At 44.6% G+C, this 12,109-nt stretch overlaps 1 protein-coding gene across 12 annotated transcripts in view; it reads right to left on the bottom strand.

Moving 5' to 3' along the window:
• nfasca (neurofascin homolog (chicken) a) overlaps window positions 1–12,109 on the bottom strand; it is an 88,473-nt gene that overhangs the window by 39,559 nt on the left and 36,805 nt on the right. For 11 of the 12 annotated variants that reach the window (XR_015035845.1, XR_015035844.1, XM_085776601.1 and 8 more), the window contains 10 exons: window positions 8,852–9,048; window positions 8,108–8,230; window positions 6,086–6,256; window positions 5,728–5,775; window positions 3,376–3,487; window positions 2,382–2,566; window positions 2,158–2,289; window positions 842–985; window positions 640–751; window positions 389–555 (listed from right to left, as the gene is read on the bottom strand). Coding sequence is in view for 9 of the 12 variants with exons in the window: in XM_085776601.1 (XP_085632727.1) it covers window positions 389–555; window positions 640–751; window positions 842–985; window positions 2,158–2,289; window positions 2,382–2,566; window positions 3,376–3,487; window positions 5,728–5,775; window positions 6,086–6,256; window positions 8,108–8,230; window positions 8,852–9,048 (1,391 nt within the window). In the remaining 3 variants the exon portion in view is untranslated. The remainder of the gene's footprint in view (window positions 1–388; window positions 556–639; window positions 752–841; window positions 986–2,157; window positions 2,290–2,381; window positions 2,567–3,375; window positions 3,488–5,727; window positions 5,776–6,085; window positions 6,257–8,107; window positions 8,231–8,851; window positions 9,049–12,109) is intronic. The other variant, XR_015035846.1, reaches the window with a different exon arrangement.

Raw genomic sequence — 12,109 nt, 5'->3', positions numbered from 1 at the left:
CAAAACAAGTGCGGTCGATACTTATCTATGAAATCATTTCTTATGCACTTGATTTATTATGAAATTATGATAAATTGATCACAATACGACTTTTGAAGTTAGAAGCTTGGAAGAGCAAGTGTATGTGAATGTACAATATAAGTATTATAACACATGCAAGTCCATCACAGTCGGGTTCATCACTTTTTTTTTTTTTGTGTTGTCAGTATCTGCAGCTCATGTGTTGACAATCCCTTTAATAAAAGGCACTGAGGGTCTGTTCAGGCTGTTTGGCACATGGGAAGGAAACTGTTTAATGTCAAGGAGTAGACAAATATTTAAACAGCTGTTTGTGAATTCACACTGTAGCGATCATGATGATGAGTAGAGCAGTCACGTGATGTCTTACCTTTGACCTCCAGGCGGACCTCTTTGCTGGCCCTGCCGAGGATGTTTTGGGCCAAGCACGTGTAGGTTCCCTCGTCCTCCACTAGGGCTCTTTTGATCTCCAGGGTGCCGTTGATGTACACGCGGTAGTGACCGCCGTCCAGCCCGCTGCCCAGTCCGTTCTTAAACCTGCACACAGAGAAAAACACACAGACATGAGAACGGGAACAAACTTACGAACTGGATGATTCACAACATGGAGACGTCACTCACCAGCGGAGCTCCGGCAGAGGAGAACCAAAGAACGGGCAATCCAGGAAAGTGCGGTTGTTTTGGACGACTTTGATCAGATGGGTTTTAGGGCCCAGCATCCTCGGAGCCATGTCTACAGGGCGGAGGGACAGAGGATTACACCTTCACCTCTTTATCGGATCACAGGATCTTTCACATACATACGCTGATGTCTGTGTCTCACCAAGAACGCTGATGAAAGCGTTGGCCAGCAGATAGCCGTGCTGGTTGGAGGCGTTGCACTGGTACACAGCGCTGCCTCCCATCTGCACCGAGTGGAAGATGAGGGTGTCACCCAACACCTGTCTGCTGAAGTTAGGCGGGGCACCTGTGGTGGGGGGGTGGGGTTATTAGTTTATTATAGATCCCCATTAGCCACTGCCTCAGCAGCGACCCTTCTTCCTAGGGTCCACAGTCACAATATTACAACTTTAAAAAGTTCATATACTCAATCTGAACACATACTATGCATATACATATACACATACATGTTCAAATATTTAACAAACACAATTATCCTGAACCAAGCAAGCCAACTGGGTCATGCATTAAAGCAGAAGTAAGCGATCCGGTCGTTTTGGCTAATGCTGCGTTCCAGGCAGGCTTTTGAAAACGTAAATTACAGCTTCAAGTCACGACTTACGACTTTGTAGCGTTCCATGCAACCCGTAACTCGTGTTTCTCCGACCTGTTTTACCTGTGAAAGTCACTATAACGGCCACTCGTAACTTCTGACCCGTGAACTCGTACCAGATCGAACTGGTACGACTTCACAGGTCGGAAAAACACGAATTACGGGCTGCCCTGAACGCACCATAACAGTCCTCGTCCCTACGTCACCACATTCACGCGCATCCCTTGGCTGCACACACAGAGAGGACTGCCCCTTTATGCCGTTCTCTCTCCTCATTGGATAAAACTTGTAGGATACAAGAAAAGTTTTCTCCTGGGCTCAGAGCAGAGCAGAGTGACTGACAGACCCGTGTTTCAGACCAAACACTCTATGTAAGTGATTGCTGTCGGAAGATACAACTATTTAAGACTTATATTAACACAAACATATCGCTTACTTCTGCATTAATTAAAGCAACAACAACCATAAACAACACACTAAACTAAACTTGGAAGAAAAGAAGAAAAAAATAAAATAAAATACACAAAAGGAAATAAATAAATAAGGCAAACATATCATAACATAGAGGAATAGAGGGGCAGTAAAGGGTGTTAGAGAAGGAGTGATGGAGCTGAAGGACAGCTCTGAGCCACTGAGGCTACTCACACCCCTGCAGCTCTCATAATTGAAGATTGCAGATTTGTTTTTAGTGATTTAGTATTTTTTATTATTATTTTTTTTGTTATTATTGTTTTATTGTTTTGTAAGGTGACCTTGAGTGCCATGAAAGGCGCCTCTAAATAAAATGTATTATTATTATTACCCCTGCGATTAGAGGAATACAGGAGAGTCAGAGACTATCTGTATGAAACTGTCACCAGACCTACTTTCTAGAGGCTGTCCGTTGAGCAGCCACTGGATGTTGGGTTTAGGGTTTCCGTTGGCCCGACAAACCAGGCGCCCGTTCTCGTCCGGGGCCAGGACCAGGTCTGTGGGTTTGTCCAGCCAGTAAGGAGCGGCTGTGGAACAAAAGGAGGGGGGGGGTCAGCGCACAGGTTCACTCACAGCTTCATGCGTCTTTACCAACTCAGTACAGTCGGGACCTCCTCACCTTTCACCTGGACAGTGATGGAGTGGCGTATGCTGCCTACGTGATTGTTAGCCAGGCACACGTACTCCCCAGCATCCTCCTCCGACACACTGACGATCTTCAGCGTCTTGTTGAAGTTCTCGAACTTCACCTTTTGCGCAGGCAGGTCGCCGCCCTTCTTAAACCACTTTATGGTAGGCGTCGGTCTGGAGGGCGGGGGGGGGACAGAAAACTTAGACTGGAACTCAACACCAGGGTCTATTAGAGAATCAAACACTCACTATTCTTTTAAAAGACAGTTAAGGCAGTGGTTAATCAATAATCAATCATGTAAATCACTAATCAATCATTCCTTGTGTTGTTTCTCAATGCTTGTAATCATATGTCCTGTTTTTGTTTTTTGTTTTTTTTCCCTGTTTGTTTGCTTGTTGTTAGTTTTTGTTTTCTTGCCTAATGCCTGCCATTTTATGTCCTGCCTTGTAATGTCTGATATTGTTTGTGTGCTACTTGCATGTGTTTCTAGCTACTTTCCTCTCTTGCTTTCTCTCGCTCTTCTTCTCCTTGTCTGCATGTTATGTCTGCATGCCATGAGCTTTTGTTATGTTGTATGTCAGACTTCTTACTTGTTTTACTTGTTATTATGAACTTTTATTAGGTAGATTGTTATGTAAGTTGTGTTTTGAAAGTACTTAATTGTTGCCCCCTTTTTTTGGCTTTTAGGTTGCCTTTAACATCTGGCCAGGGACAACGGAGGAAAACTAGCCTTGCTGGCTAACTCTGGCCCACTTACAGTTTTTCTTTTAACTCTGTTGATTAGTGGTGCACTGTCCCTATGAAATAAACTAATAAATAAAAATAAAATGAAGTGAACAGATCTGTCTCTCTTATCTCAGTAGTGTGTGTATATGTGTGTGTGCTGAGACAGGAAGTCAGTAAAGCATCCCAGTGAGGTTGTATTTGTGCATATGTGTGTGTGTGTGTGTGTGTGTGTGAGAGAGAGAGAGAGAGAGCGTACATTCCAGCAGCGATACACTCCAGCAGCAGCTTCTCGTCTCTTAGCACCATCTTGGAGCTCTCTGTGCCTGACGGCGAGAGGAAGGTCGGCATGGTCTCGGCTATTTTTCGGCCTGCAAACAAGGAGTGAGGGTGGAGGATGGGGAGGAGGGGGAGGAGGGGGTCAGTATACACGAATACATTCAATCTAATCCAGCAGCACATTGGTTTATCTTTGTACCACTCACTTCCTAAACGTCTACTCTGTGCGGGCGCTGTCACATACAAACCAAACACTATTATTCTGGTCGTTTCCCTGTGGCTGTGCTCCATCTGCTCTGATCTCGGGCTCTCTCTTTCTCTCTGGAGTCTGTAGTGAGTCCAAAACGTCCAGTAAACCTGTCTAACACTCTCTGGCTTCTCTCACAGGAAGTCATTAAGAGATGCAGAAACAACAGCAGGGTCATTGATCCTGCTTTATGTCTGCCAGAGGAGCAGAGATGGAGAGACCGGCCATTAAAAGCATAAATAAAGCAGCTGGTACGACATGCCCAGACTCTCTGCTGTAATGAGATTATTTCAACATCAGACTGAAGTTTGTGTGGGGTCATGGAGTTGATGCATTAGGCTTCAACCCCATGTTAAGTTTCCCACAGGGCTCGGCCGCAGAGTTAAGCCTCAGTAGCAACAGAGACCCTTTGGACCAGGCCCTTGCTTTTTTTTTATAAACCACAAACATCACACAATGATGAAGGAAGGGTAACACAGAGCTACAAGCACATTTACTGAAAGAGCACAGTGTTAGTTTAGCTACAGCTGGTTTTGAAGAAAGAAAGGAGAACATGAACATTTGAGCAGGACATTTCCTGTCTGTGGACACCGAATCCAGTCAGCGGTGAGCTGCAGCCTGCAGAGAAATGTGTGGGATTAAATTAGCATTAGCCTCCTTTGTGATGCAGATCTGTGTGGGATTAAAGCATCTGTTAGAGGTTAGCTTCTCCGGAGGCTGGCAAACAGACAGCAGTGGGTGAGGAGGATCTGTGGTTGTTAGTGAGAAGAAGACAAAACGAACGAGGAAGAAACACTGTGAGGTAACGCAGTCACTACAGTGGGTTGCTACAGCGACGCAGCGAGCGCCGTAGAAACGTGGCAGACAGCCTGCCGGTGACGCTGAGAGGGGCTCAGGATGCCGTGGAGCCTTCAACCCCCTCCCATCCACAAAAAAAAAAGGACAGAGCTGTGGTCTTTGCTTGTGTGTGCTGAGAGGAGATTAGTAGCAAAGCGAGCGCGTGTGCCGGTGTGTGTGTGTGTGTGTGTGTGTGTGTGCCTGAGTGGCGGCGTGTGAGTGTCTCGACAGCTGTCCCCATCACTTCCCCACACTCCCAGAAATGGCGAAAACCTTATTTCCATACATATTTGACTATTAATGATCGCAGCATGAATCCAGACTGAATATTCATCATGTGACCTAATCCTCCTCAGCAGGATCCCCAGTCCCCGTGGGCCTCGCGCCTGGTCTGTGACAGGGCGCATCCTTACCCCCTAGGGACGGATCCCATCGACCACTGCTGCATATGCTGCCACTCTAGCTGATCTGTCCCCTGCAGCTATGGGCTCATACAATTCTCTATTTGCCGTAAACCCGAATTGAGGCTAATCTTCGTGTTAATTAAAATACGTTTATTCATTCCGTGTGATCGTTTAACACTGACCGAGGTGGAATAAACAGATTAAACCTGATGAACATGTATTTTTCCTCTGTGTGTGTGTGGACGTCAGGGTCAGAGAGAAACTAATTTGCCATTCATTTGAATTCAAATGCTCCTATTGATGACTGCTTTGTTGTGTATCACAAAGTTACATTCGTTCTAACACCTTTTTTTAAGGTTTTCTGAATCCAGGTTGTGTGCATTTCTCTGTGGCTTTGATACTTTTTCAAGGTATTAATATAGAACCTAGAGCTGCTTTATAATCACACAACACATGGACATCTACCTTTATACTGAAAGACAACTACCCATATATACTTTTAATGGTGATATTTATTAGAATTCCTATTTTTTAATGATGTATTTATTCATTTTCTTACATGTAACTAGCAGACTTTGCACACAGCTGCCAACCCTCCCTTTCTTTCCTGGTTTCTCTGTTATGTTATGTGTTTGTGCTATGAGCCTGTGGTGTGCGAGCCACCGAATGGAATTGCCCTTTAAGGGATTAATAAAGTAGTCTTGAGTCTATTCTCACAGATTGTGTGTCTTAAATCAGTGTCCGACAGCAGTCTGAAGTCAGCAGCTTCGCTGAGCCAGCAGGTTAGTGTTTCTAAGCAGATGCACAGGAAGTAGAGCTGTCCTAACAGGAAGTGACTCACCACCACCAAAGGGGTCAGAGGCATTGTAAGATGTGTCATTATATGGCTCCTCTGAAAAAAAGAAATCAGTCCACACACAGATCAATACACAGAGCATAATGGTGGTGTTGAAGTTACATGAGCAGACTTCACATTGTATCAAGAAAACCACAACATTTCTGAGGCTACCTGAGAGATCTCATGTAGCTCATCATGTGTCATGTCATTAACTTTCCTCTAGATGGAGAAGTGGACCACAGAGTTCATACAGTATATGGTTACTGAAGTGAAATGTTCAATATTGAATAAACAAATTAAAATATTGGTTATTTCAGGGCATAGAAATAAGTTTGTGTGTGTTTTTGTGAGTGGTTCTACTCACTGGTCTGGACTTTGAGTGTGAAGGGGTTCTTCTGCTGGATGGTGTGTGTGAAGAGGAAGCGAGCGTTGCAGCTATAGTCGGTCTGAGAATCTTGGCCAATGACGTTGGAGAAGTACAGGTCTCCATTCAAACCCATGGACACTCTCTTATCCTGAGGGATAGGAACCATAACTGGAAGACAAGAAGGAGCAGGAGAGAGGAGGATGAGGGGTGGACAATTGCATTAATTAGCAGAAGTACACGTTTTTACCGTATTGATTATCTATGATTCCAACCACAAACACAGTGATGATGAGCTGCATCTGAGCGGGCTGACTGAACTCCCACATCAGAAGTGTGAAAGGCTTAGACATAATAATACCATATGGAAGTAAATGGCCCTTTAATGCCAACAACTAACTTGTAGATTGTGTAGATTCTCATATACAGCTGCTGCTGTAGCTCATGTGTCCTCCTACAGTGACTACAGGCTGTAGTGTTAATGTGCACTTAGATCCATACAGACGTCCAGACAGACCCTCACACACTCTGCCACTGCACAAACCGACGGGAGCCTTATGGTCGTCAAGACGGCGCCCCAGGACCAATCAGCAGCCGGCCAGCAGTGCTCATCATGCGTTGGCGTGTTACACTGTCTGGGCTATATGACAAGCTAATGTGGTGTGTGGTTGATCTGAGCGTATAAGACTGTGTGTGTGTGTGTGTGTGTGTGTGTGTGTGTGTGTGTGTGTGTGTGTGTGTGTGTGTGTGTGTCACACAGGCTGTTCACAGAGTGGGGAAATGATGCATAAGGACCATGTTGATATTCTCTGCCGACAGTTGATGAGGGTGAAGTCTGTGCTCCAATGAAAACAGATCCAGTTTTTTATCAGCCTGATTTAACTTTAGTGTCTTTTACAGTTTCTCTCTGTAAAATGGCGTCTGGCCGGACATGAGGTCTGCCCTGCAGATCTATGCAGCACGCACACACACATTTGAAAACACACACACACACACACACACACACTGGCTCAGCACTACTGCAGCACACAGCCTTCATTGGAAAACAACACAGTGTGAAGGAGGGAGGTGAAGAAAAGATGTCAGGGTGGCTGAAAAAGTCATTGATTGATTTGATGCCGAAATAAATGACTTGACAATCTGATAAGAAAAAAAACAAAACAGAAAATGAAACAAGAGACACGAAAATCATATATTCACACATTTAAGATCAATAAAAAATGACATATTCTAAGATGCAGTCTCTTATTATGTATCAATTATTAACAAGAATCTATAAATAGACCATGCGGTCTATTTAGCGAGGAAGGTGGGGACAGACTGAGAGGATCTGAAAGACTTCTGCACTAAAATACAACGATGGAGACAATTCGTCAGCATCTGGACTGTCTGTGGCTGATGTTGACTGACTTTTGTTGACATATCAGTGCAGCTGATCAGTTTTCATCAAACTCATCAAATACACAATCCAACAACTCCAAAACGCTCTGGTGGACAAGTTGTGACCTGCACATTCACCACGCTATGAGATAATAACACAACGTTACCAGACAGAGTTGTTTTTGAGGCAAATGCAGAGACTGCTTGCTGAAAAACTGCCCCCACGGGAACGCGCATCAGCGGTTTTGCATGAATTTACCTCTAAAACAACTCCGTCTCTTAACATTGTGTTATTATCTCATAGCGTGGTGAATGTGCAGCTCACAACTTGTCCACGAGAGCGTTTTGGAGTTGTTGGATTGTGAATTTGATGAGTTTGATGAGGGAAACCAAGAAATCCCATAATGAGCCTCCGTAGCGTAGCTCTGAGCAGCTCGCGGCTCTGCTCCGCCGTTCTAAAAGTAGCTTGCACTGACAATTAAAGGTAACGAACCTACTCCTAAAACCAGAGGGATTATGGCAATGGGCCAATGTGCCAAAATGTTGAACTATCGCTTTAACTACAGTATATAACAGTCACTAGAAGAATAAAAGCATTTGTGTGTCTGTATCTGTGTGTGTGTGTGTGTTAACAATGCTCACAGCTGTTCATCCAGAAGGTGAACGGGGGAGGAAGGCCTGGTGGGGGGTTGCAGGGCAGCACCAGCGGGGAGCCTTCAGTCACCACCACGGGCTCCAGCACCTCCTTCGGCCACAGAGGAGCCTCTGGAGGACGGAGAGGAGGGAACGGCTCATCAGTATTGAGCTGCTCATTATTGTTCTTCACAGCTGATCGGTCAGGTTGATAACAAGTGAGAAACAGACTTTTCCTGCAAGACTTTTCTTTTCGGTAACACTTTACTTGAATAGGTGTTCATAAGATTGACATAAAACTGTCATAACCATGACATAACAGCTGTCATAAACATCATGAATACTTATGACAGCTGTCGTTAAGTGTCATTCGGTAAGTTATGTCACTTTTGATGCAAAGTTGACATTATTTGAGATGTCCTTGTTATGAGAACTTGACATAATTTTTTTAAGTTTAGCAATTAGGTCTGCTATGACAGTTTAAATTGTCTTTATGTCAAGTTGTCAGAACAAAAACATCTCAAATAATGTCAACTTTGCATTAAAAGTGACATAACTTACTGAATGACACTTAACGACAGCTGTCAGAAGTATTCATTGATGTTTATGACAGTGTTATGTCATGGTTATGACAGTGTTATGTCAATCTTGAATGAATACCTATTCAAGTAAAGTGTTACCGACTATCTGTCAGTGTACAATGTTTGCAGAGATCTTCTGTGCTGTGTAACATGTGTGTGTGTGTGTTCTTACTTGAGACTCGAAGGAGGATTTTGTTGGACAGAGCGACTCCAAAGTCATTGGTGGCAAAGCATTGGTATTCTCCTTCATAGTCCTCCGGTCGTCCTCCACTACGGAAACCGATCTCCAGGGTTCCCGAGCGTTTCCGCATCGTCACCCTGGGATCTTTCCCGATGTTGAAAAACTTGCCGTTCCTTCGCCATGAAAACCTGATACAGAGAAGAAAGAGCCAAAGAAGGGTGAGGATTAGTCTTCATCTGCAGTCATTGTGCTGAGCTCACTGGGGGGGCTCACTGGTGGTGTTTATTTAAAAACCATTCATTCTGTTTGTTTATAGCATTTCAAATTTAATTTGTTTGCCTGTATTTGCTTTAACAATATCCCATCATGTTGTGTATCTCCCTGTTTTCTGACCTCCTCTTGTTTTCAGAGTCTTGTAATACTCCTATCTCTCACTGCTCTGCTCCTCTGGGCTTCTCTCATTTCACATTAAAAGCCTCACAGCAGCTAATTCCTGAAGGGATTTTAATTCCAAACATCTGCAGGCAAAAGCTTTATCTAAGGTAAAGTGGTTGAAATGAATTAGTGTAGAAGCCATAATCACCTACTGTACTTGTGCTGTCTACCTTTAACTACCATCCAATCTAATCAATTCAGCCTTATGGGAAGTGAAGTTTTTACCAAAAAAAAAAGGACTTGGAAACAATATGTTTCTGGCACTGACTGTCAGCAGCACAGAGGGATAAAACACAAACACAAAGCACAGAACACAATACATATGGGTTTATCATGATGGGAACAATGAATGTGAGAAAAACTGTGTGGGAGGAACCACCCACTGGGCCATCACAGTGTTATAATATGAACTCTTAATTGTTTCAGCAAGTGGAAAACCTGCTCCTTTGCTTGTCATGTGGTTGTCATCTTCCCTTCCCCTACTGGCACATGACATGACAGCAAAGCAAAAAATCCTGCACACCAAAACACTCGTACTGCATGTTACAGTGCTGCAGCTTAATCCCGTTCCATGTGGCGCTCCCTGATTAGTGGAAAACACTCGCTGTCTTACATAACACGCCTCTATTTTTAGTGCCGAGAGTGGATTCACGGAAGATGCTTCCTGTCACTTTTAGGCCAGTTCCCGTGGATCCGGTTCAGGGGCTCGGCTCTGATCCTGAACAAAAGGGCCTCTGTTGCAGCACTGTAGACCAGGGTCTGCGTTGTGGTGTGTGTGTCGTAGTGACAGGCTGATTGTGAGTGAATAAGTGAACGATCCCTTTCGCTGAATGTTTCATGAGCATGAATAGTCAACCGAGTGCATTACTGGAGCACAATGCCCGTCCTGGGAAGAGGAGAGCCAGGATGTGTGTGCATGGGAGAGTGACTGTGAGTGCCTTGTTGTGTGGTTGTATGTCTGTGTGTGTGTGTGTGTGTGTGTGTGTGTGTGTGTGTGTGTGTGTGTGCAGGAATCTGGGTGAGCGTGCATGTGTATGTATATGTGTATGTGCGTGTGTGCGTGAGTGTGTGTGTGTCTTACGTAAAGCCAATCTGTCTCCAAATAAACAATGTACCACTGTCCTGAGCTGGTCATACCCCCACTGACGTAACCACTGGAGACCGTGTGTGTGTGTGTGTGTGTAGGCCCTTTCCTGAGTGTAAATTGTGTGAATATTTCAGTGTGTATAATTGATGTACATCCATGAGGGTCTGTGTGTGAATACAGTTTTGTGTGGAGAACAAAAAGAAAGGAGGAAGATGAGGAAGACAGAAGATCAGTCCACCAGCTTATTTATGTGAATGACTCGGTTTAGTTTCACTGACAGTGACGATGCAGATGTTTGGATTGGAAAAAGCCACATTAACCACATCTGAAACTACTGTCTCTGCAGTAATATAGTCCGGGAGCCGTGGGGTTGAACCTTGTTTCGTCTGATAAAGTTTTTTTCTCTGCTGTTTCTTGTAGCTAGGGGGTTCCTCTTAAAAATCCAAGAGGGTGCCCGGTGATATCCCTTGAGCATTTTTAAATATTAACCATGCATGTAATGTAATTTTTGACAAGAATTTGTCATACGGACAGTAAGTTTTTTGTCTTTCTGGAGAAATTGTGGGTGATTTTTTTAAATAGCATGGCAGCAGGTCCCAGAAACTTATTTTTTTACTTTCCCCTATGTTTCATGATACTCCCTGCCAAATATCATACACTCATGACTATTTGTAGTAACTGAATCGGGGCTTACATTATTTTTACTGGGATTTTGGCACTTTGGGCATCAAAGGGTTAATATTTAAAAATGCTCAAGGGATATCACCGGGCACCCTCTTGGATTTTGAAGAGGAACCCCCCAGCTACAAGAAACAGCAGAGAAAAAAACTTTATCAGACGAAACAAGGTTCATCAAAAAATCAGGCTTTGGCTCCCGGACTAATAAGCTCAAAACACCATTTAAAAAGAAAAAAATTAAAAATGTTTCATTATAAAATGTTGTATGTAATTTTTCTAATCTGTAATCTGTAAGTCTTTTATTATTAAACTGTGTGTGTTTGTGAAAGGTGCAGAGAGAGGGAGAGAGGGAGAGGGAGAGAGAGAGAGCAGTCAAAAGCACAGCAGACCAACGTGTCAGGCTGAGGCGGTGAAGGGGAGGTGGACAGGTGTCACACTGAGTTTATAGGTTTGTTAGAGGGCAGCAGAGCAGCAGCTTTGGGGCAACACACCCTCTTAACGGGTAGGAAGTGCGGGGTGGGGTGGGGGGTGGTGGTGACAGAGGAACGAGGAGAGGAGAGGGTGACTCAGACGAAAATGTGTTACTGCGGTTGAGGGAAAGACGGACAGAGGAGGGCAGAGTGGCAGGACGGCACATCTGAATGGCACTGTCACTCTTCATAACTGTCACTGTGGGAGAGGAGGTGGGGGGACGGGCGGGCAAGGACACAGTGAGGGCTGACAGAGCGGGGGGTGGGGTGGGGGGGGGGCACAGAGGGCAGCAGAGGACGGATATAAACACAGAGGTAGACAACAACAGGAGCTGAGGAGTGTGGAAGGAGCGAGGAAGACAACGTGTCTGGACGTCTGCTCCCTCAGCTGTGCTGCGTTTCCTTGATTAAACTCCAGCTGCGTCTGATTGGTGCAGGCCGTCTGCCGCCCGGCCGTCGGTCGATCACATCGGTCTCACGCTGCTCTGAATCAACCGCGATCGTCTTCGAAATTTCTGATTCACTTTCAAGCGTTACTACTTTTTTTAGTTCAACCACTTCCACTAAAGGCAAGAATCA

This window comes from Trachurus japonicus, chromosome 5 (genome assembly GCF_045865225.1).
Source record: "Trachurus japonicus isolate A0001 chromosome 5, Traja_1.0".
Lineage (NCBI taxonomy): Eukaryota > Metazoa > Chordata > Actinopteri > Carangiformes > Carangidae > Trachurus > Trachurus japonicus.
This window is presented reverse-complemented; position numbering and strand designations above follow the sequence as displayed.